Source organism: Stegodyphus dumicola, chromosome 1 (assembly GCF_044657685.1).
Source record: "Stegodyphus dumicola isolate Sdum_Otavi_A_Nest chromosome 1, ASM4465768v1".
NCBI classification, from domain to species: domain Eukaryota; kingdom Metazoa; phylum Arthropoda; class Arachnida; order Araneae; family Eresidae; genus Stegodyphus; species Stegodyphus dumicola.
Genome location: NC_140768.1, coordinates 4,275,433 through 4,302,176, shown reverse-complemented (window position 1 = coordinate 4,302,176; position 26,744 = coordinate 4,275,433). Strand labels below are relative to the sequence as shown.

General features: G+C 31.0%; 2 protein-coding genes across 2 annotated transcripts in view; both read left to right on the top strand.

Moving 5' to 3' along the window:
* LOC118197349 (histone lysine demethylase PHF8-like) overlaps nucleotides 1-8,372 on the top strand; it is a 79,935-nt gene extending 71,563 nt beyond the window's left edge. Inside the window, exons 19-20 of the mRNA XM_085812386.1 lie at nucleotides 1,165-1,297; nucleotides 5,537-8,372. Of these exons, the coding sequence (XP_085668512.1) occupies nucleotides 1,165-1,297; nucleotides 5,537-5,619 (216 nt within the window). The 3' untranslated portion in view covers nucleotides 5,620-8,372. The remainder of the gene's footprint in view (nucleotides 1-1,164; nucleotides 1,298-5,536) is intronic.
* A 5,282-nt stretch (nucleotides 8,373-13,654) lies between these two features.
* Nucleotides 13,655-26,744, top strand: part of LOC118181483 (pre-mRNA-splicing factor ISY1 homolog) — an 81,301-nt gene continuing 68,211 nt past the window's right edge. The window contains exon 1 of the mRNA XM_035350636.2: nucleotides 13,655-13,792. Within this exon, the coding sequence (XP_035206527.1) occupies nucleotides 13,790-13,792 (3 nt within the window). The 5' untranslated portion in view covers nucleotides 13,655-13,789. The remainder of the gene's footprint in view (nucleotides 13,793-26,744) is intronic.

Sequence of the window (26,744 nt, the reverse complement as noted above, 5' to 3'; positions counted from 1 at the left end):
GATATTTATTGCCTTGTTTAACTGTGATGTCAAGCAAAGCCTGGCTGTCATGCAACTGCTGAAGAATAAATGTAAATCCTATGCAAGGCTTGGTTGTCCATTTGCTCTCTGTCCCATTTCATGTATTATGTTGTCAATTGCTTTCTGCATTGCATGTTGAATAGCATTATTAATGCTGAGACAGTTAAATGGATTATGGTTGTGGTTCTAGGAACTGCTGAAATGTGTCAATACTCAGCTGCTAGATTAAGAAAAGAATAACTTTCAGTTTCGAATCTTTGAAAAAGAAATCAGCAATACTGAAATATACTATATTCCATCACCCGATGTTCTTGGAATTCATTGATTAAAATATCTCTTTGGGATACTTAAATGACCAATCTCAATAGCATCACATCCAGAAAATGCTTCATTGTGGGAGAGATAATCTGGGGAGAGGGGGGGGACTTCATGCTAGAAACAATTGGTTTGCATTTGGGGTAATGCAGATTGAATTTTGATTCTTCTAACAAATTCAAATTTTCCAGTTCTTCACAGGCCAACTGGAAGGTTTTTTATGTATAATTTGGACTTAGATTTTTTAGTCAGCAGGGACTTCTTTCTTGGTCAACCTGCCATGAATCCGCTGCATGCTAATACTTTTATACTACAGAGGCATAGAAAATGCCATGTTTTTTCTTTAACTTATTGTCTAATAAGTTTAGTTTCAACATCTTTGTAACTAAAAAGGATGAAAAATTTTTTTATCACTAATAAAACTTATGCAAATTAGGAACTAAAATATAAAAACTTACAAGAAATTTGCATGTGGTAAGTACCAATTCATTTAATTTTAGATAGTAATGGTATATCTAAAAAACCTATTAGATGCATGGTTTCTTCTTTAAAAATGATATTAATTATATCAATGTTAAATTAATTTTAGATTTATTTAACTAATTCATAATATTTTATTTGCATTTTAATTTCTTTTTATTTTACTGAAGTATGAAATACTTTCATTTATGTTTAATTTGATTTTATAACTTGCTTTTTTTTTAAAAATTAAGCACAAAAGCAACCTGGGTTTATCATAGATTTTGAATAAAACCTGCATTTTATTTCAAACATTATTAACAGGAAAAATTTTCATTTTAAATTTTTAAATTATGATCTCTTTATCAGCCACAAAAAAGGCAGTATTTAAAGAAAAAGCCAGTCACGAAGAACAAAGTGGTAACCCAAGATCAACAAGCAGGTCCATCAAACCCTCTTTGGAATGGCAACAAGCGCCATCTTCCTGTAGAGCCACCAAAAGGTATGTGCAGTAATATCTTGTCCCTCCCAGTGGATATAGTTCAATCTCATGGTACTTTTTAATAAATTTTAAGTGTTTTATTAAATAAAAAATTGTTTATTTGAAATTATAATTGCAAGTACAGTCAAAAGTCGTTAATCCGGACTCGTCGGGACTTCGGCGATTCCAGATTATCGATTTTTCCGGATTATAGATCATCAGTTTAAATCTCGTAAGATGGCATGCAGAAATTATAAAATTAAAAATATGAAACCGTAATTTATGAAATAAAGAACAATTATGATCTAAAGGGTATCAAAATTTTCAAAAAGAAAAAGCTTAATATTTATTTGTTTACTTTATTAAACATTTCTTTCAATGTAAGTTGTTTAAGTTTTGCTTAGTTTCATGTGATAATACTTTCTCTTTAATTCTATTAAACAGACATAATTTCTTGTTCAGTTACAAAGTTCCGCCGTTCAAGTCCTATAATTGCTGTGTTGAAAATACCGACTAATTTGTCAATCGAAATTTTTTTGTTTTCAATAACCTCTGTCACTTTTCTTCGCTATCGGAAGCGAATTATAATGACGAGGAACTTGTTTTAAATCATATCAAAGACGAAGCATATCGAGATGAAATACTACATTTGGTAAGGAATTATAAGCCAAATAAAATAAAAACATCTGCGCTGAAGATAAGGATAGTGCTGACAAATCAACTTCCAATTCATTACGCGCCCGCCGCCGAGCAGCGTGAAATTGATAAACAGATTTCGGATTTCAAAACATACTTTCGCTTTAGATCCTTTACATATTAACAAATATATATCGGAAATTCTATTTGATATAATCGAAAGTTTAAGCTTACTTTTATAAAATTGCTCTTACAGTCTGCAAAAAATAATAAGCCGGATGCAATTCGAAAATTAAGGAACAACGCTATCATCAACATTAACTGAAATAGATAATTATTTAGCTTATACGCCCATTATACATAAAATGCGCGCGCGAAAACGTATTCTGCACTTGCGCACACTCATATGCGCAGTCGTAAAAGGTCTTACGCGCACGCGTGAACGCCTCTGCGCATGTGTCAACACGGCGCATGCGCAGAAAGTTTTTAGTTTTGATGTCCGGATTATAGATCATTCCGAATTATGGGTGTCCGAATTAACGACTTTTGACTGTATTAGTATTAAACATCAGTGTTAATGACTTTGTTATAAGAAATCTTGATCCATATTTGGTATAATTAAGTACTGAAATATAATCTTGGTTCTTCAAGACAAATACATCCCAAATTTTACTGTACCATAAATGAGGGTACTTTGTGTTCTTGTGTGTTGTTATGTTTCTAAATGTGAATGCACTTTATATATATTCATTAAACAGAAAGCAAAAGACTTTTATTGCAACGAAATTGAATGATACTTTTTAATAACCTATTTCCATTTCAGATAAAATAAAGCAATCTAATTTTTATTTATGTAAGCCCTGAAACTAAAAGCTTATTTTACTTCTATGTTACTCAAACAAAGAAATTTATTCACACGAAGCAGATCATGCAAATAGGGAAGTAATTTTATCACAAGAAATAAATGGAAAATTTTCATGATGTTCATGGAATAAAACTGCAATTTTCATAATAATTTTTTCCAATAACAGTTTTTCAGGCTAGATTTGCACCAGTAATTTAAAAAATAGCATTTATAGTTTAGATATTGCTAAAATATTTTAAAGAAATAGAATCATATACCTAGTAATAATATAAATAATAAGTGTATTAATTGTGATATATTTTTAATATATTAACAAATATATGACAATTTATATATATATATATTTATAATTACAAAACAATTCTTTTGAAAACAATACACAAAAATGCCTAGTTATTTCCACGCATTAAGCTGCAGAAAAATTATCATTAAAGATGTAAAGTAAGAAATTTAGAACTAATATTTCACAAAGACCAGAAATTGAAATTTAAAAATGTTAAAACCAAAACATTTCAAACAAGCAAAACCCCTCTAAAATTATGAAATTTAAAGAAAAATTAACAAAAACAGAAGAGGAATTCAATCAATTTCAATGTCACTTCATCAGGGGAGAGGAACTTTGAAATTAATTGAAATCTCTCTTCTACAAAAATCCTTGCTTTTCTGAATCCAGAATTAGCCGATGAACCATTTCAGTGTATTTAAATTATAATTATAATAGTTCACCCGAAAATTCTGGCCCTCCCCCAAAGCAATGAAAAAATTCTAATTAGAAACATTAGAATAATTTTAAATAAAGAGAATTCTATCCCTTTAAAAGAATTGAAAACAAAAGTGAAAAAACAAGATACTTCGTGAAAAATTTTAAAAGTTAATCTTTAAACAGAAAATCCAATGAATTAAGATATAGTTGAAAAACCTATTTAGAACATACAAAATGAAATTGAGAACTCCTTTCACTCTCAGTAGTCTAAATTTGAGAATATATATACATATATATACACATATGTGTGTGTAAGATTAAAAAAATATTAAAGTTCTAATACAAACTTTAATTTGCGATAGATCCTTAATTATCTTTTTGAATTTGGATAGTTCCCCTATCTATCCTTTATATAATGTTGATAAACATAAACAACCAATATCAAAACTTTGAATTGCTGATAAGAAAATTATAAATTATAACTTTTTCAGTTTGAACTAAGCTTTCATCTTGGAATACATGACACTCACTTTCTGCTTCTTGTTGCTAGACCTGCTAAGCTTGCTCCTTCGAACATATTTCAAAACTATGATCCATACCAGTGTAGTTCTTCAAGAGCAGACATGCATATAATGCCAGTTTATCTACATTGGCTTATTAAAATGTTTGTCTATTGAAAAATAAATATTGGTTGTGTCTCTTGCAGTGAAATGTATATATAAATTGTTGATTATTTTGTTCAACATTAGTATTGTACATGGGTACTACTAATCTGCTGATAGATAACTTTGCGCAGCTTGGAAAGTAACTCTACTTTGCATTTATTGTATATGAACAAAATTCATATATTGATTTGTTCTCATCTTTGAACTAAGAAAGTGATTAAAAACAAATAAATCTTCAAAAGCATCTAAAAAGATCTAAAAGGCCGTTCCCAGTGGGGTGTATCTGAGCTAACAGAATAAGTTCTCTGTGTCGACTAGCTCCACTATGCCTGCAGTTCAGATTTTTCAACTTGCTGCCCTATGGCAAAAAAAAAAACAGGTTTTGGAGACGAGTCAGCTAAGTTAGTTGTCCCCGTTAACTCAGAATCCCCAGTAGAAATGCCCCTTAAGAATTTAAATTGAATAAGATGAAACATATTATATGCAATGAAAGTAAATAAATAAAGGTCTGTTACTTTAAAATGAGCGCTTTAAGCAGTAGCAGCTCTGTCCTTATTAACAGTTGTAACATGTCATCATCACAGCTCAGAGGGAACATGGAAGTTTTAGCGAATTAGAGGATTCGACCATTTTTCTGCAGTAGCCATTACTATGGTTATGAGACTCGGCTGGGGGAAAGATGTTGTCCTTATAGTGCCTGTTTTATATATATATAAAATAGAAGAAAAGGAAGAAATATGGTATAATATCTGCTACAGTCTGATACTATAGCATATATTATACCATATTATATTATTATTATTATTTATTTGAAAATACTTTGAAATAAATTCTTGCTACTCACTTATTTAAATAGCAGTACTACTACTGTTAATAACTGTGTTGCTTAAGAAATACTTGTTAAGTGTCTTTCAGTGTTTGATTTTATTCATTTTATTTATTTATTTACTAGTAATATGAATAAAAAGGTGTCCTGTATTCTCTGTTCATGAAAATAAAATTCAAGACATTTATTCTAGGATTTAAAAAATCCAGTAAATAGAGTTCTACTGTTTATTTGATTTCACCAAACGGTGGAGCTGGAGAAGGACCAAATAATGAAATATCTGAGTCATATGAAATTAATTTTTGTAAAATTGCTTTAGTAGGAACAGGAAATTGCATTTTTAGGAAAACGTCATATTGATAAAATATTTTTTGATATGTTATATTTCTAGGATTTTTTATGCTTTTATGGAAATGCATTATCATTCTGTAATATATTTAATCAATATATCTGCAGTTTCCTGCATTGTTAGTCAGTCTGTAATGTTAGTAGTACTTCATTTTTTTTTCCAATATGTTTATGGGGGAGATATTTGTAGTAATTTTATTTTATTTTTTTAATCTAGTGAACAAAAAGCCGAAGAAAGGTTTTGCCACTGCTAAACAAAGACTTGGGAAAATTCTAAAAATACATAAAATGCTGTATTAAGAGTTGTGCATAGATATCTATTCATCAAACCTTATGTTTCTGTATGGTTTTGAATTGTAAATACCCTATTGTACATATTCTTCTACACTACAGTTTTCTGTAAGGAAGATATACTTGATCATTTTTTAATCTGGATCTTTGTACATTAATGGTTTGTTTAAATTTGTAGAGTTGATATATTTTTGCATATAGAAATGTTAAGTTGCTGAAAATTTCAACGTTATCATTATTAAATGTGTCTAATCTACATATGATGCAATTGCAGTTTAAATAATTTTTTTTCCAGTCCCCCTCCAACATAAATGTTTCAGATTAAATTTTTTATAATTGATTTCTTATCATAAGATACATTTTCCTTTTTTTAATGAAATATTGAAATTTTCAGCTTTAGTTTAATTTATTGAAGCTGTTTTAGCTAATCTAAGACCTTGTTTCTGTTATTTTGAACATTCCTGTGTTTAGTTTTATAAATCCTCATAAACGAGCATTTGAGATTTTTAATCAAACAGATATGTTTTTATCTGAAGTAAATGTTAAAAAATATGTTTTACATATTATAATGCTCTTAGATTATGAAAGAATTAAACATAATATTTCAAAAATTTTATAATATGATTGTTAACAACTTATTTGTAGTTTTAGTTTATTTTCCTGTTAATTTTCTTGCATGTGGTTTGTCATCATGCATATAAACTTTTTATGAAGGTATTGATGAAGAGATTTTGTATTCAATTATGTCAGTGTGTTGTGTTTTGTCTCCATTTTACCTTGGGGTATTTTGAAAAAACTGTGATACGAACTTTCATAATTAATTTCATTGAAATAGCACAAAACTTCAATGTGCAAATTTGTGAGTACGTTATTTTAACTGCCTGTAAATATGTTTTCATTGTATATGACATGTTTTTGTACATATTTTCTTGTATTTGATAGAAAAATACAATGATTTTCTTGTACAATTGAAAATTTATTTCTGTACCATTTTGTTAATCATTAAGAAGTTTTGAGAATGAAAATTTTCATTGCTAATTTTTACTGTGGTGTTCATGTACATATAATGCATATAATTTCATATTATGCATTGTAATTACCACTGATGCAGCATTCTACTCAATATACAAAATATTTTCACAATATATATTTTGGTATTTCAAAAGTGTATCACATATATCAGCAAAATGTACATTACCATCATATGAGTAATTCTTGAAATGTGTGATCAATTAAAATCAAATTTATACTCAATGTTGTTTGATTTGGTTGTCTTCAAAAAATATATACTTAATATCGACTGAAATTTTTAAAGATCTTGTACTGTAGTTATAAAATTCTGTTTTATTACTTTATGTGTACATATATGTATTTTAAAATGCTATTCACATTCAGAAATTTCTTTTTTGTCTTTGTGAGTTTTTATGTGTGTAGATATACACATTTAATTAAATAAGAAACACTTCATAAATCAACTTTTATGTCCATGCATTAAAAGAAAATTGTATAACTCAGAGGGCCAAATGTTTGAATTTGAATCATTTCCTTGTGTCGGCTGTGAGATTGAGTTTTCAAAATTTAATTTGAAAAATGTCTTCATTTAAATGAAGTTGAAATTACTTCATATAAATATTCATGGTGGTCTGCAATTTTACTCTTGAACTCAAGATTGAATACATAATTATATGTACAAAATTCATAAAAGGATATCAACTTTCTGTATTAAGGCAGATTATTACTAATAAATGTGAGGAGAAAATAAAATTTATCCAACATTTTATCTGTTCATTGAAAAATATTGAAAAAAGTATTTTCTTTCTAAGCCTTGGATTTTTGACCATGCTAATATTAAACATAATGACAGGTCTTTTAAGTCACCTAATATAAACACATGATTACATTTTTGCATTGGTCTAATACAAAATCATAGTTTTTTGTTATTCATCTAAATATTAAAATATTGTTTTACCTTCTGTACGAAGAAAAGTTATTCTGGGGCAGTAGGAAAGATTATCATACCTGCCAGCTGTGTGAAAGAATCAGATAATTTAACTAGATTTAGGGGGGGGATTTAATGAATTTTAAAAAGAAAACTTGCACATGTTATAATAGTTTTAAACATTTATAGAGAGAAAAAAAACCCTTTTTATAAAAATGTAAAATTGCACAAATGAAATTAATTTCAGGATTCTAACAATAGCATTTTTGCAATTATTAAATAGTCATTTAAAAATTGTGCATTTTTATATTTTATTGCATTTGTTTAGATTTCACATTCAGAATATTAAAAAATCACTAAAATGATTTTAAAAAAAGAAATTTTCAAATATGGTAGCTTCAAATGAAATTCCTTTATTTTTTAATGGTATTTTTTTGAAAAGAAAAATTTCAATGTATTATTGTTATTTTAATCATACCACATAATAAGACTATTTATATTTGTTAGGAAAAAATACCTTGAAATTTGAAAATCACCTTTTTTTTTTTTTTTTTTTTTTTTTTGTTTGTTTGTTGCTGTTGTTGTTGATAAATAGGTAGAGTGTTGATGAGGCACCAAACTTAAAAATGTACGATAACAGAATTCGCATTGCAGAAAAAGAAAAATTGTTTTTTTATCTGATTAAGTGAGCTAATTCAAGTGGTAAAATAAAGCATTTGCTAAAGGTTTGAGCTTTAAATATAGATTTGGTGACAAATTGCACTGGCACACAGTTTTGTTGCCATTACAAAAAAAAAAAAAAAAAAAAAAAAAAAATGAAAAATTCATGAAAAGTAAATTTCAAACACAAGATTGTAGAGCTAGAATAGTTTTCATAAAAATGTCAAAACATTCACTGAAAATTGGCAGACAGGCTTCACTAAGTGCATTTCAGCTGAAAAATTTATTGCAAGAAACTGTTTAAAAAATTGCTAATAGATGGATAACAATGTTTAAATAAAGTTTTATCATTTAATAGAATTTCTTTTTTAATTCATAACTGGCATGAGAACAGAGCCTATCATTAAATTTATTTTAATTATTTGGTAGCTGATTCCTTATAGTGTTGGCATAAAAATCTATTCCCCTTTTTTTTCTTTTCCTATTTTGAATTTTTTTTTTTTTTTTTTTTTTTTTTTTTTTTTTTTTTTTAAGTATAAAGTCAGATTCTAATCTTTGAAATGTTTTCGGATAAACTCTAGTTATTAAACAAAAGTCTACTAATTGTTTAATCCTATCAGAACTGAGAAAAAAAATAAATTAAAAGCCATGGTTTGATGTGACATGCGTTCACATGCATACCTTTTTCTTTCAGCTGCAAAACAGCCCCAGTAGTGCAGAAGATAAGCTCACGGAATATTGATAGTTTGACGCAGGTAAACTCGTTTGACTGCATGGAGTTTTTCATCATATATGTAATGTAAATACAAATCAGTGTCCTGTAGAAAATCCTTCACAAAGGTATCCCACCCCTTAGACTGATAGATGTGTGTGTTCAAAATTTGGTTGCTCTGTGTTCTACTGTTCCCCCCCCCCAACAATACATGGAAAGTCGATAGACATGCATGCATACAAATTCTTCATTATTTGATAATACAGATAGCATAGTGGATTGGAAATATATTAAGATGTGCACTACCATTTTAATAAAAAAAATGGTACTTAATATTATTCTGTTAACTAGCCAAGTAGCGCAATTTGATGCCAATTGTTGATGATTGTGTACTTTTAAAATTCTGCAGTTGTGATTGGTGACCATTGCTGAAATATCCACCTTTGGTCGACAAGGTAGCATGTATCTGTTGTATTTGATCTGTTGTGTACTGGTAAATTTTTAATAATCGTTAGGGTGGTCATTATTTATCAGTTTCAAGAAATTATCACACAAATATTCTTAAAGAAATATTAATAATTATAATGCTAAAACACTCAAATTTCGTACGTTCAATCAAATTCTAAAATACACCTTAAGAAATTGCTAATAGATGGATAACAATGTTTAAATAAAGTTTTATCATTTAATAGAATTTCTTTTTTAATTCATAACTGGCATGAGAACAGAGCCTATCATTAAATTTATTTTAATTATTTGGTAGCTGATTCCTTATAGTGTTGGCATAAAAATTTTATTTTCTATTGAAAATAAAATTTCACTTCGAGATACTATATCAAAATATCTTTAAAGAACTAATAGCATTTTATAATACTTTCAAAATATATGCATTAAAGGAAATGAGCACAACAGTTTGTTGGTTAAAAATGAAAGTATTGAAGATTGAAAGAATCATCGAACTAGCAACTGTTTAAAATTTGCATCAAAAAATTCTTCAAAATAATATTTTCAGAAGTTAAATACATTTTGTCAAATTTGATACCTTTAATTTTTCAATTAAACAGCTTTCATTCCCTTTTAATATTTTTTCATTATATCAACATCAACTGAACATCATCAAATAAAGTTAACATCAAATGACTTTATTGTTTTTAAAAAATGATAATACTTCATCAAGTGAGCATCATCAAATAAAATTATCATTCATGAATAACAGGCAAGTAATTCAAACATTGTACTTACAGTTTCGATTTATTACAGCAATGGCAACTGCAGCATTTTCTTCCTGTGTTTGATGAGAGACATCAAATGGTATTTTAATTGTAGTATTCCACAGGACTTCAATTAGAGGCTATGGTTAGTGAAAAGAGAGTTCAAAAGGGTTGAGAGCCAATGTAGGATGTAACTGTATTTATGAACTATAGGAACAATCCTATTGATGACAGTGGTAGTGACATTTAGTAATTTACTGGCAAAAACACAAGAACATAATTAACATGAAGACAACAAATAAAATGAAATAAGAAGAAAAAAGGTCTTTCCATGGCATCATATTAAGCGGAATCACATCATAAAAATAATTCTTTTGGATTTTCAAACTTCATCATCCTTCTTCTCTGCCGAAAATGGTCGCGTGATCTTGCCATTATTACTTGTAAAAAGAAGCACATCCCCATATATATATATATATGAATAGTGTTACTTTTATGCAAAGGTATATTTTTAATCTATAAAATTATTTTTTATGATGATGACAGCAATGATAAGTTCTTTGTATAGGACCTTAGGGAGGGTATATGTTTTCCTGCCAGGCCAATTTGTCACGCTCTTTCATTATAATGTTATCTCATGGTTGTATACACAGGTTCAAGACTTACCAGTGTTGATGATCCTTGATGTGAAGGATGGGTTATGCATGGCATGCTCACAAAAGTCGTGACATCCTGCAATGGGATGTTTCTTCTGTTTAGAACTCGGGGAGAAGCACTAATTCATGGTACACCAGCAGTGTTGGGAATCATCTTTTATAATCTACGTGCATAATTTTTGGACTGCGCTGGACATGCTGCAATTGTTCCTTAAATTCAGTCGGAAGTGAATTGCATTTACAGTTGATATCGAGCAAGCATTCTTGCAAATTTCTATTGCTGATGAAGATAGAATCACAGTGAATTTTCCTTGGAAGAATTGTTAATTAATGAAACCAAAATAAAATTAAGTCTCTTTGCATGACAAGTAATTTTCAGAGCAATATCCATAGTCTGTTTCTTCTCAGAGCAACTCTTCGTGTACATGTTAAGAAATATAGGTCACGGTGCTCGGCTGTATTTTCCAGGTTAACTGGAAATGTATATGTTGACAACTTAATCGCTGGAGCAGATGAAGAATCGGAAAATATTGAAAGAAGGTTGGTTTAACATGCGAAAGTGGAAAACAAACGGAGAGAATTTCGAAAATCTATGGAATGAAGAAGATTAGACTTATAATGGTATACATGGAATAGGTCTGATACATTTGTGATAAAAACTGAAGATTTTGTAAGAGATGCCAAAAAGATAGATACCGTACCAATTAAAAGAGAAACTTAAGGACATTTCTTTCATTCATTGGGTTTTTTAAATCTATATGCAATTTCAGTTAGTATTTTATTGCCAGATTAATGGCAACAAAAGGTATTATGATATATAGCAGGGATCACCAAACTGTCGGTCACGAGCTACTATTAGCTCACGGGTATATTTTTGGTAGATCACTTAATGCTCGAGTTGGCTAACCTTGACTCCTCCACTGAGCTGACACTGATGACAACTGCTTGTTTCTCTCGCGCTACTCCTATTGTCAGCCTCATCTCGTACTTGACTGTATATGCACGAGGTGCATATTGTATTTTTTGTGTGTATATTAGACATTTGCTAACTTGGATAGTTTGATTTATGCATCGGTACTAAGCTAGGTCTGTTCTAACGATGATGGCGTGTTCAAGCAAAAAACTTATCACTTTCATTGGGAATGGGAAACTGATTACTTCTTTACCCAGGTAAATGACATATGTGTGTGTTTACTGTGCTGTGCAAGTGTATCATGTAGTAAGAAAGTAATGAGTAGTAGTAGTAATCTTGGAAAATAGTGCTTCCAAGATTTCAAAAGAATTTGGATTGTTTGTTAAATTTCCTTTATAGAGATTCATGCTGAAGAGTTCTCTACTCGTGTTATAGAGCATTTTGATTTTCAAGAAGATAGTACTGCAGTGGAGTTGGAACTGAATGATTTCCAAGACAATATTTGTGTAAAATCACTTTCTTCAAGCTCTGAAAATATTTAGCCTCTTGTTCCTAAAGGAAAATACCCAATGTTGGTCCAGGTTTGTCTCAAGGTGAAGGCAATATCCAGCTCTACATATCTGAGATTTATTTTTCCAGTATGAAATTTAAAAATAAGTAATGAAACAGACTCGCTGATGAACACTTGAACAACTGTATTTGAGTGGCAGCCACTACCAGCTCTCGCGAAAAAAAAAAAAAAAAAAAAAAAGTTTGATCTCAAAATCATCATCCATCAAAGAATCTGTCATTACATTTGTTATTTATTAGCAAATTTCTTATGTACAATTTAATTTCAGTTTCTTTTTGTTATATGCAGTTTAATCAAAATTTGTTTCATATTTACTAGGAAGGTAAGTTTATAGGCAATAAACACATGTAAGATTTCTTTTAAAAAAATTTTAATTTTTGGCTGGTAACTCACAGTAGGATTTTAAAATGGTACAGTAGCTCAGAAGTGTCGTGTCTACTGATATATAGGAATACTAGAAAAACTCGTAAAGAACGACGAAGCTGATGTGATGAGTTAGGTGACATTTCTAGTTTGAAAATACTGAAACATCAGTTTGCAGGTACTGAGAAAAGGGGTGTGAAACCGTTATTCGAAAAATGTGTCAACACAAGGTTCAGTACATCGAAATCACTAAAAAGCACCTTAGAAGTTATCAGTGCCCAGATTGAAAATGGCGGGTACTTTATCCCACTCGTCAAAATACATCCAAAAGAATCTACAAGATATTGATTTAATTGTAGATTTATGAACTGATTCTAATAAAAATTTACTGGATTTGAAGAGATATGAAAAAAAAATTGAAGCCATTGGTGCAAAACAGAATTCATGTGTTATTCTGGTATTCATGAAATTACGTACGAATACTGGCCGTGAAAAATAACTTAATTATTTAGTTAAAAAATATTTGTAGCATCTTTGAATACGTGGCAAAATCTTTATACGTATCAAAGAGCATACGATCAGAAAATATTGAGTTGACAGACTTGTCCAAGACCAAACTATTTTATGAATGTTGCTCTGAAACAGACCTTTCAAGACCGTTACCAGCACCTTAATTCCAGGTCGTAATTCGTGGCATCCACAATGTATGGCATTTATTTTTTCCACCTAATCTGAGACTATAGTTCAAGTCAGCCTTCGTTTGCGTGCCTTTTATGAAACGAAATGCACTGAACGAGAATGGAGCATGGGAAAAGAATTTAGCGATTGAACGTCTCATCTCTCATCTTTTCTTATGACATAGTTACAAGTCAAATCAGGTGGCAAAGAATAATATTGAAATTTCTATTATTATTAACAGTTTCTTCCGTTTAAGATACATATGATTAACCTATCCTATAATTATTATATAACCCTTTGATTATTTTTATTCCATCGAGTTAAAAGACGATTATTGTGGTGCAACGTTGAAGATATTTGTTCGTCGTGTGGACTTTATACTCCGTGTTTCGTTGTTAGTTGCTGCGTGTTGAAAATAAATCTTTCATTTATTTAATCTGACAATCCGCATTTGTTTTCTAATATTTTAAACAATCATGGTATGTATTTTTGAAATATGTAATTAATTTTCACGGATGAAGTTTGTTGTTTGTTCCGTAGAATTATTACGTCTAGTCTCACATTTTATAGAGAAATCTTTCCAATAAATTTTCTGGTATTTAAATTAAGTGAAAAAAATTGTTTCATGTTTCCTTATGTGTATTGCATAAAATTAGATTCGTATCATTACTGGTATTCGTATGATTATTAGGTACTTTCAAACTGTAAGCATCCGTTTTCAATTTGCAATAAAATTGATGTGCTTTTGGCGTATTTTGTAAAATAGCATTGTATAAATATTGGTCTAACAGACCTGTATTTTAACTCTCAAATGTCTTATTTTTTTATACATCTTTTACCTATTATTTTAGGAATAGAACAGTGCCCATGCGCCCTGAAATTAATTAAACAAGCGTTTTTTCGGCTTAAGGTGCCAGCTAAACCTTTCGCCAATCTGAGTGACCTCGGAAGATTTTTTGCGATTTATATATTTTATTAAAATCGCGGTGAATTAAAAACTTAGATTTGTTTGCTTTCATTATAATGATTTTAACGGTGCTAATTCCTATATTAGCAGGACCATTTTAATGCTTGTGCCGGCTGAGCAGTGGCCTGAGGGCCTCACAAGCAAAGGGGCCCTGCGCTAATCCATTTACATTTCATTGGTTTTCCCAGGCACCCAGCTCACTGGTTTACCCGGAGTAATGTTGTAAAGATGGCACTGATTATTAGTGCAGCTTTTTTTCAACTCTGACAAAGATATTGCCAAATTTATGATGATTCTTCCCTTTAATGAAGAAAGAATATTTTTGTTAACTGTTTTATCATGTATTAGAATTGCTTTATAAACAAATATTATTGCTACGAATTTTAGAAAATTTCATGGCATTAAGGGAATATTAATTTTTTTCAGCACTTACGATGAATATTAATTATTTTTCTGAAAATTGGCGTAAGACTTTATTGAAATTATTTTTGAAGTGTTTCATGGAAACAACTATGAAATTTTCACGGACCAGCATTTTATGTTACGTAATAAGAATTACAGAATGAAATGAAAAAATACTACATAAGAATTACATAAAATTCCTAAAAAAAAAATAAAATAAAATAAAAAAAAACACTTAAGTTTTATTGCACTGATATCAAAACCATAACATATTTTATTTTTAAAACCATTTTAAAATGAATAATGATAAAGCAAACTAAAATGGCCTTGAAATTAAGTAAATCATCAACTTTATTTTGGTGTATATTTTAAATAAAACTCCATTTTGAGGGCGATTAGATACAGATCTGCTTTAGGAGCAGAGGAACATTTGTCTGACTGCTGTCAAAATCTGTAGAGCTTTATTTAAAATCTAAACCAAAAGAAGATTCCTGTTTTACCTTGTTGAAAATAGCATTATTTTAAGAATATGATTTTTTTTCGGGGATTGTATAAAATATTCTCTTTATTTTCATTGAAGGGTAAATAATTTTAATTCATGTATGTAAATGAAATAATTACCCTTTCGGAACTACTCTTGTATGCATCTTTAAGTCGGAAAAGTTCTCGCCAAACATTTTTCGCGAGAAACTCCATGGTGCCATATTACTATCTCAATTTTTTGTCTACCTTTCAAACTTTAAACCTAAAATGTCTCCAAAAACGCGGTTTTCGCACATGCAAAAAACCAAGTTTTGAACACACAATTTAAGCTAAAAATCTGAAACAAAAACAAAAAATTTACATAGCAAAAACGTAAAGTTTCTAATTAAAAATATTTCACAAGAATCCATGTACACAGCGATATGTTTTAACTTAAAAACAAATCTACGAATTGCACAATCTATGCAGAGAAAGAATCTACGAACTACGCACACCTCGTTTTAATAAATTAACATAGCAACAATAAATTCCAAACAATACCATGTACACAGTGTTCTATTTCACCTTTAAAAAAACATCTACGAATTGAACAATCTAGGCAGCGAAAGAATCTACGAAATACGCACACCTCGCTTAAATAAATTAACATAGCAACAATAAATTCCAAACAATACCATGTACACAGTGTTCTATTTCAACTTTAAAAAAACATCTACGAATTGAACAATCTAGGCAGCGAAAGAATCTACGAAATACGCACACCTCGCTTAAATAAATTAACATAACAACAATTAATTTCAAAGAATACCATGTACACAGCATTCTGTTTCAACTTTAAAAAACAACTACGAATTGTACAATCTAGGCACTATGCACTAATCAACAAAATAAACTAAAATAATTAAAATAAATTTCAAACAATTAAAAAAACAACAATAATGACAGAAATTCATACTAAAAAAAACAATTAACATTACATTCTACACAATAAGAACAAGAATAAAATAAAATGCACTTACCATGAATGAATGCTTTTTCGAACAGCAGAAATAGCAATTTCGTGCCGCCTTTACCATGCACTATTGTATTTATATGAGAGCCAGACACACTATCCAGAAAATTCATACTATGGTTCACAAATAAATGTTCAAAATCTTCTTTTACTAAATCCTTGTAAGATTTCCAGCCATCCGAATGAATAGTTGTGCAAGGCTCAATCCACTCTTTAATACGCTGGATCAGCGTTTCCTTACTTCTATCATGCACAGCCACTAAAAATAATCTCCCAGACTCTCTTGCAACCACGTCTCTCATTGCAACATAGGCCGTTTCGAAACGCGTACGACACGAACTAACAAGCAATTAAAACACTCCAGCAAAAGAGTATTCGTCGTCAAAAGGGTTGTCATACAACACGCAATCGTGCCAAAAACCAGCGCAGAACACATATCGCCACATTTGGTGATCTTAGGGCACATATAAGAGTAGAGCTGCCCTTTCTCTCAATGACTTTGCCTTTCAAGCACACTGCATATTTACAGATGCCATCAATTAAATAAGTTTTCATGCCTTAGACAGTGATAATTTTTGTGCTCTCTGTGTCAAATTTTTTTTTCTTTTTAAAGTAGTCAAATGAAATTGTTTTGTTTTGTCTGGAAATCAACAAAAAGACCTATCTGCATATGCTAATCAGTGCAGATAGGTAAGAGTTTTAATTTAAAATATAAATGTTTTTAATAATTAAAGAAACAACATTAAATATGTTGAAAAAAAATAAGTTTTAAATATGACTTATAAGTTATTGTTAAAAATTCTGGGTTATAAATAAAATCAATTGGAATTTTTTTTCCTTGGATAATAGTTATTTAAAGTACTTCTGTATCTTCCCATCAACTGTAGAAGCTGATATAGATCTTGGCAAACTTTTAGCAGACATCAGAAGAAAAGAATTGCTGTTTATTTAGTTATATAACCAACAGATATAAGTTATGAAAAGAGTGTATTAAAATTGAAATAAATATGAATCAGTCTTTAAGACTATCTGAAAAATAATTCATTAACCCTCTGAGTGGCATAACTGCCTTTATCCAGTCATGAGAGCTTGGTATATATTAGCTTATAATTTTTAAGATATTTTTCTTTCTTATTTTTATTTAATTGATATTAAAAATCAATATTTATTGATTATTTAATTTATAATTATTACTTAATCCATTATTATTTATTAAAATAATTAAAATTAAATAAAATGTAAAGAGAAAAATTAAAATTTAATAAGCAATTTTTATATAATTTTTATTGCTAAAAGTAAAATTTTCTAGATCAAATTTCTGCTGAAATAATTGTTCCAGTTGCAGAAAAAAAAGTGCCGGAGCCTTCTTATTTAGGGCTCCGGTGCAATTTAATCTCTGGGCTGAACCAAAAGAGCATTAAAATTTGCATCCAGTCTTATGCTTGAAGAAAGATAAGTAAAAAAAGAAAAAATTGATAGTTACTGATTATCTGCCCACATCCCTGAAAGGTATTCATGAGGCAATATGCTGTTTTGCAAACAAAGCAACTCATGACTTTGCTAAAATGTATCTATGTGGAAGTATACTGCCCTACAAAAGTTAAGGAACAACATATTTTTGAAAGCCCACCAATACAAAAATGTCAGTAACATTTAAATTCACAGTTCATATGCATGACAGTAATGAAGTTTAAAAAAATATATGCAAAAGCAATAGCTACAACTTTATTTTATAGAAATGAATACTTATATTGAAGTTGGAGAAAAAATGCAAAAATTGCAAGGTTCTGTTGACAATATTCAGGAGAATCTATCAATGTCCAGGAGAAATCATTTGTCTGATTCGTTGAGATAGTGGGCTATCTGATGAATGGAAATGGGGATGTCACAAGATGCTGCTGCTAGACATCTTTATGTCTCTCGTAGTGTGATCCACCAACTATAGAATCAGATTGAATATGAGGATTCTGTGTCTAGAAGACATGTTCTAGGCTGTTTAAGAGTTACAACACCTGTGTGAGACCGTTAATTAGCTCTTTCACCAGAAGAAACAACATTACTGTGTTTACAACATTACTGCATCTATACATAGCTCACATAGCTCATAGCAGATGATTTAGTGGCAACGTGAACAAGAGTCTCAGCTACTACACTACGCCGATGCATGCAAAATATACGTCTGTAATGCAAGATGACCAGTTGTTTGTGTCCTTTTGACCCGGAGACACAGAGGTGCTGCTTTTACGTTGGGCAAGAGGCCTCATCTCTTGGACCATTCAACAATTGGCATCTGTTCTCTTTAAAGACGAGTCCAGGTTCACACTGGAGAGGGACTGAGGTCGTGAGCCTGATCTGGAGGAAACAACACACCAGATACAACCAATCCCACACTGAGGAAAGTCACAGTTTTTAGAGGTGATGGAATAATGGTTTGGGCTGGGATTTTTCTTGATGGTCACAGTGATCTGCATGTTTTCCATGGAGGAACTTTGAATGGTGTGAGATATCGAGAGGAGATACTTGATCACTATATCCATTCATATGCCACTTCTTTTGGTCCATTCTTCTGATGGATGACAATGCGTGACACAGAGCTGGGATTGCTGAAGAATATCTTGAGAGTCACAGTATGGAACGAATGGAGTGGACAGCCCAAACCCCAGACCTGAATCTGATAGAGCATCTTTAGGTTTACCTTGGGAGACAGGTTGCTGCTTTAAGTCGTCGTCCAAAGTCGTTAGATGAGCTTGAACAAGGATTACTCTGTGTCTGGTCATTATTTCTGATTTCACTGACGGACAGTTTAATTAACAACATAGAATGTTGTTGCTGCTGCTAATGTATTGTAGCTAGGGGTGGACACATTCCTTATTAAAATCCATTTTTGTAATGTTACCACCATAATTTTCCTCAAACAACTGTGATATACTTTTTCTCCAAGACTAGGTTTCTCTGCCAAGAAAGCAATTTTTTGTTCTAATTCATGTATATGTTGAACTTTAGAACCATTTTATATTGCATTCATTAAAGAATGGTTTAAGGAACATGCTCTTTTTAAATTTCTTGTTTCTATGTTGCTTCATTCTCAAATTAGACACAGAAAACATGCTGTTCCATAACTTTCGGATGCCAGTGTATTAGTGCATTCACAGTAGATGAGTGCTGCTTTCCATCAAAAGCTGTGCTAGCATCTATACATTTAATGGTCATTAGTGTTTATTTTTGTTGTAAGAGTGCTATTTATTTTCCTTCCTTTCTTTCTTTCTTTTCTTTTCTTTTCTTTTTTTTTTTTTTTTTTTTTTTTTCTTGTAAGCAAACATAGCAGGACTATGGATTTTGCTGGCTGACGAAGAAGAATTATATTTCTTCTGAAACATCATGTTTTGCCTAACAGTAGGGATTGAAGAAAATTTGCATTTCATGAAGTTGTGCTTCATAAATGATCAAATTTTATGGATAAAAATTTGGTTTCAGTGCCGAATTTATGCAATTATCTCATTTTTTACAGACAGCAATGCCAAATTTTTTTTCATCTCCTCATGCACATAGGGCCTATTGAGATTGGTTAATGAATTCCTGTTTTAAATAATTCTTTGTGCACCTCCATTTTTGAAAATGTCTATTGTCTTAGCTTTGTGAAAAGCTAGTTGCCAATGGTTTGTGACTTTGGGGAACACTGGTGTGTATAATCAGAAAGTTCCAAAATTGTCATTAACTAATCATAAATTTGTGCTTAGCTAGTATTTTGACTTGAGGGTAGTTGGGTGAAAATTATCTAGAGTTTCTCCATTTGTTGAATTGAGTTTTCACATTAAAAAAAAAAAAAATATATATATATATATATATATATATATATAATGTTTGACAAATGGAAAACCTACCTAAAATGCACACTTTTTCATAACTACATCAAGTTTCAAAATCAACTTTTTAAACAGGTCAGAGGATTGCCAATGGGCTTACATTCCAGCACCTCGATCTGTAATATCTTTTTATTTGTCAAAGAATTTAACTTCCAAAAAAATCTACAACCACAAGAGTTAAATTACTACAAACACACCTACAGATATATTGATGACCTTATTACAATTAATAATTTTGGTAAAATTGAAAACTCCGACATTTATCCGAATTGTCTTAAACTTAATAAAACTAATACAGTCAAAAGTCGTTAATTCGGACACCCATAATCCGGAATGATCTATAATCCGGACCTCAAAGCTACAAACTTTCTGCGCATGCGTCGCGTTCACGCATGCGCACAGGCGTTTACGAGAGCGCGTAAGACCCTTACGGCTGCGAATATGTTTGTGCGCATGCGCGTTTAATGTGTAACGGAGTTATATGCTAAGCTAAAGTTATCTAATTCAGTTAATGTTGCAGATTGCGTTGTTCCTTTATCTTCGAATTGGATCCGGCTTATTATTTTTTGCAGACTGTTAGAGCAATTTTATAAAAGTAAGCTTGAGCTTTCGATTATGTCAAATAGAATTTCCGATATATATTTACTACAAAGCGAAAGTATGTTTTGAAATCCGAAATCTGTTTATCAATTTCACGCTGCTCTGCGGCAGAGGGGGGGGCAGAAACGTCATTATTAGATTATGATAGATTAGAAAGATTATGTCAAATAGAATTTCCGATATATATTTACTAATATGTAATTTGTATCTACAAAGCGAAAGTATGTTTTGAAATCCGAAATCTGTTTATCAATTTCACGCCACGGATTGGAAGTTGATCTGTTAGCACTATCCTTATCTTCAGGGCAGATGTTTTTATTTTATTTGGTTTATAATTCCGTACTAAGTGCAGTATTTCATCTCGATATACTCCGTCTTTGATCTGATTTAAATCAAGTTCCTCATCATTATAAATCGCTTCCGATAGTGAAGAAAGTGACCCAGAGGTTATTGAAAACGAAAACATTTCGATTGACAAATTATTAGTCGGTATTTTCAACACAGCAATTATAGGACTTGAACAGCGGAACTTTGTAACTAAACAAGAAATTATGTCTGTTTAATAGAATTAAAGAGAAAGTATTATCACATGAAACGAAGCAACTTACATTGAAGGAAATGTTTAATAAAGTAAACAAATAAATATTAAGCTTTTTCTTTTTGTAAATTTTGATACCCTTTAGATTATAATTGTTCTTTATTTCATAAATTACGGTTTCATATTTTTAATTTTGTAATTTCTGCATGCCATCTTACCAGATTTAAACTGATGATCTATAATCCGGAAAAATCGATAATCCGGAATCGCCGAAGTCCCGACGAGTCCGGATTAACGACTTTTGAGTGTAATTCACAAAATAGCATAGACTTTCTAGATCTTCAAATCATTAACTACAAAAAAATTTTACTTTTTGACAAAACAAGAAACTTCAATTTCAATACTAACAAATTAATAAATTGGAACTCCAACATATCCAAAAAAGTAATTAACAATACTATAATTAATCAAATACAACGAATTAAAACTATATGCACAGATACAATAGATTTACAACGTGAAATTTTGATCCTTATCAAAATTCTCAAAAATAATCTAATTCCCTTTCAATTTATCAACCATTGCCTTAAAAGAGCAGGCGTTAAATACTCACTCTAAATCATTTAACTGATAGGGATATGATAATTTATTCCTAAACCTGAGAAGGCGGTATAAGTTGGATGACTGTCAGTTGAAAGATTTATATATAGTGTAATTACTCAATTGTATATATTGTAAAAAGCTAATTGTCTTCAGACATATACTGTTACTAAAAAAATGGGCCTATTTCCTGCCTTTAGACTGTCTATTAGCTCTTGGACAGCGAAAATGCCTTTTTCCTTTCTTAAATTCTTAATCATTGTGACACGACAATTAGCCAGAAATTAATTAATTTCCATTCACTAGTATTTTCAAAAAAATCTTAACAGACGGTCTCTCTCAGATAAGAACTCCACAAAATACATCCCTCAAGAATTCCAAGTCCCACCCACTACCATAAATTACTTCACCCAAGTCTTACCGACTGATATTATTCAAAGCCCCTACTGCCGCTAAGAATTTTCGGACACCCTACACTTCTGAGTCAGACACGAAGAGAACACTTTGCCAACTCCCCCACTAGAAAGAATGTAAGTTACTTAATACCTTTCTGGCCTTTATATCTTCATGTACATTCACTGATCTTATTTATATTATTTTCTATATTATTTTTATATTATTTTTATATTTTCTTTGATTTGTTTTTACAAAGTTTGCATTATTTATCTTTTTTATAATCTTCTATGTTTATTTCAACTTTACTTTGAATTCGATTTCATAATGACAATTTCCAATGTTTAATTTCTACAAATAATATAGTACTCAAATACATAAAGATGAAAGTGTCGGGGACGGTTACTCGAGTTTTACAGGATTTCTCTACAGTAATTGATTTTTACTCCAAATTGAATTGACTAAAATGCTTCATGAGAATAATTTCTTTGAGTAGCAACTATTCGCGGAAATATTTGGCCTGACTAGAATTGCCGGTTTGGCTTTAACTTATAACTCGAGTAAAGACGAAACACTTTCGTATTTACGTATTTTTATCAATTATTGTTCATTGAGCGGGAGTCGGTTTGTTCCCCTTGAAAAGTCAACTAATTTCCGATCAATGACAATGATTACATGTTTTAATTTTTCCTTTTACAATTGAAATTTTATTATTCTTCGTGATGATTTAACTCCAGTCCCCGTTAAAACATTATTAACATTTTGCTTTCAAATTACTAATTCCATCATCATCTTTCCAAAACATGTTTCAAAATATAACTTACCAGTATGGATGCACACTTTTAAAATAATTCTACTTTGATTAAACTTAGGAGATAATATAATCAATTAATCAATACTGTTTAGGAAATAAATTATTATTAACTAACTTTGCAGCAATTGCACAAGTAATAATAACTTGTATTCACACTAAATGGATTTAATATCATACAACATTTGATATGCTAAATAGCAGCTATTAGCGCTATTTATCTCTTACCTAATGTACCCACTTTATATATTATCTCCATCCTTTTTAAGTTTTAAAGTTCTTATACAAAAACTTTACTGTATTGAAGGTTAGCAGCCTCCTTACTTTTATATCTTGCTATATATATAATTTGCAGTTAATGGCACTAGTTCCACTTGTGCTTTCAAAATTCTGGTATCTAAGCTTTTTGGTTTTTCATTACTGTTTTTTTTTCTTTCTTTCTTCAGCAGATTGTGCTATGTTCACTTTTGCTTTTGCTCTATACATTAGTTTCCATGTGATATATATATGAAAACTTATAAGTAATATAGTTCATATATCTATATACAAGTAAAGACAGAAAGTAAGAAATTTAGAACCAATTTTTTACAAAGACCAAAAATTGAAATTCATAAGTGGTAAATTTAAAATTAAATTCTCTACTGCATTTGTAGGGTTATTTAAAATTTATTACCTATGAATTTCAATTTTTGGTCTTTGTGAAAAATTCTTACTTTATGTCTTTACTGATAATTTTTCAGCAGTTTAATGCACAAAAATTCTAGACATGATTATATTTTGTTTTTTAAAAAATTGTATATATATATTATATATACACAGTGGCAGATAAGAAAAACTGCATCCTCTGGAAAAATGTACATTTTATAATGTTAACGCAGTATTTTGTTCATATAAAATTATCTTAATTGCTACAAAGCAAACTATGAGATCATTCAACAGTCATATTGCATTGTGTCATCTGACTTCTATAAATAGTGTAGCAAGAAGGGAAAATAATCATTCATCTCTTTCTTTAAGTGATGAAGGAATGCTGAATGCGTTCAATTGGCACAAGGAAAAAAATCGTGTGGCAGAAATGCTCCTAGAAGTTGCTTTAGCTAAAGAACAGTATTTTGCAATCATGATGGCTAAAAAATTGGCTACAATGCTCAACAGTCCTGAAAGTGATTAATTTGAAGCATGAAACTGGTGATGTTGAGAGAAGGGCCAGATCAGGCTGCAAGAAGGTGACCATAAAATCTGATAATTGATATCTAAAATGAGTGTCTCTCCATAGTCGTCATGCAAGTGCTGCTGATGTAAAAGGTGAATTTGAGAAAAACTGTATTAATGTAAGTGCATGAACTATCCACAGATGGCTTACAGAATATCACCCAAGAAAAAGGCTTTACTTAGAACAAAAATTGCGTGCTGTTTCTCTTTTTACCACGAAGCAGTCTGAAATGTAACCATTTTGAAATAGGCGTTAAATAGACTACAAAAATGTTTGTGACCACAACATGTTGTTTACTGAAATAAAGATGAATAAATAATCTGCCTTGGCTGTCTAGTTCACTTCATTACATATATATATATATATACATATATATGTGTGTGTGTGTAATATTTCCAAATGCATAGATGAAAACATTGAAACTTTTAAGATCTTTCAATGTTGCATATATGGCCAAGAAGACCGTAGTGGCTTGAAGGTAGTAGGGCTGAGTGGAAAAGCATGATGACGCATTTAGCACAACTGAGCTTGAAAAATCACAATCTTTATTTATTTATTTATTTATTTTCTTCTTATATCAAATCATCCTTTTTCAGACAAGATATTTCCTAATTATATTTGAATACAATAAGTTCCATTTTGAAGTACGACGTCATCTTAAGCAAGTAAGCGGCATCAGCATGGATGAGACGTGTCTTGCCAGCAGGAGAGCTTATGTGAAAGAGAAGGCAGCAGTTCAAAGGAAGAAGGAATGAAGTTGATACTCTCAGTTCAAGTTAGAGAAAGTTTTGGTTTACAATTAACTTGATTGGACAAGAGGTATCTGCATTAAAATGTTTCACAATATAAAAAAATCTAGGATTTGGAAGAACAGATGAATTTAGGGGGAGAGCACCAAATTTAGAATGTTAATTTTGAGGTCACGAATTATTTTTGAAAGCAGCTATCATATTTTGTTATATCTTACATATCCCCTCTTCAAAAGAAATGTTGGGTGGAAAAAAAAAAAGCATTAGGGCAGTAAAATATGAAAGATATAATTTTGAAAATACAAAACATAATATTAACTTTTAAACAAAAATTATCGTCGTAGAATTTTAACTGATATTTTGACTCAATTTGACATGTCACTGAAAGTTGTAGAATTTTGAATTCAATAATAATTTCAAGCACTATATACTTTTAAAACAATTGCACATTTTTGAGTCCTGAAATAAGAACGTCCAATGAAATTTTGTAAAGTTCTTGAGGAAAATAGATCCACAAGGTAAACGTTCAAATTTTTTCACAAAGTAAATGTTCAAATACTTTCATAAGGTTCTTCACTAAAAAGTCTTTCATATTTTTGTAGATGAACACACTTCCATTATAGTGTATATTGAATTATGAACTTTCATATTCAGTAAAATATAGTTGTCAAGCTATTTTCATATTCAGCAAAACATAATTTTCATATGTAGTTAAACTCATATTCAATGAAATACGAGGGTTGGAACTTTAATAGTGGCAACACAGCTGAAAAACGCTACGCAACAAAACCAAAGAATATCTCGTATACCACACATAAACTACATACCTACCTTACCTCTCAGCAAAAAGACTCGTCCTGCCTACGTCACGTGCATGCGGAGTGACACGAAGAACGGATCCTTGTATTAGCTCGCGGTCTAAAGTAAGTGTTATCAGGATGTTTTCAAAACAAGAACAACGATGTTGGATAAAAATTGAATGTGCCAGAGGTCGTACAGTACGACAGTGTCATAAGGGGCTTCAAGAGGCTTGCGGGGAATCTGCATTGCCTTACAGAACCGTAGCAAGATGGATGAAAGCATTCAATGAAGGACGCCAAAACGTGGCAGACATGCTGTGGCCAGTTGTCCAAGTGTCAGCGATGCAGACGTGCAAGCTGTTGCCGCACTAATGGACAGTGATCGCCGCCAAACTATTCGTCAGCTGGCCAGACAAACAGGATTAGTGCATACGACTGTGCTGCACATTCTGAAGGAACACCTGTCCATAAGAAAAATTGCTTCACGATGGGTTCCACATCAATTGATGGAAATGCAGAAATGGCTACAATACGATGCTGCCCGAACCCACCTGGAGCGCTATGAGCGCGAAGGAGATGCTTTTTTACGCTATATCATTACGCTGGATGAGACTTGGGCTCGATCGTACCAGCCAGAACTGAAACGCCAATCAAATGAATGGCGTCATCACGGGTCACCAAGATGTTTGAAATTTCGTCAGAACCCCAGCAATGTGAAAGTTATGGTGATTCTCATGTATGACTGTGATGGTGTCATCCTAACGCATACCCACAGCAGACTGTCACTGCACAGTATTACTGCTCATTTTTGGAGCACAATCTCCGACCAGCTTTGAGAAAAAAACGGCGACACTTTCTGCAGAACACTCCTCTCATTTTGCATGACAATGCAGCGCAAGCTGTGACTGATTTGTTCAAGCGATGGGGCTGAGAAGTGCTTTACCATCCACTATACTCCCCAGATCTAAGCCCTTGTGACTATGACTTAATTCCTAAGATG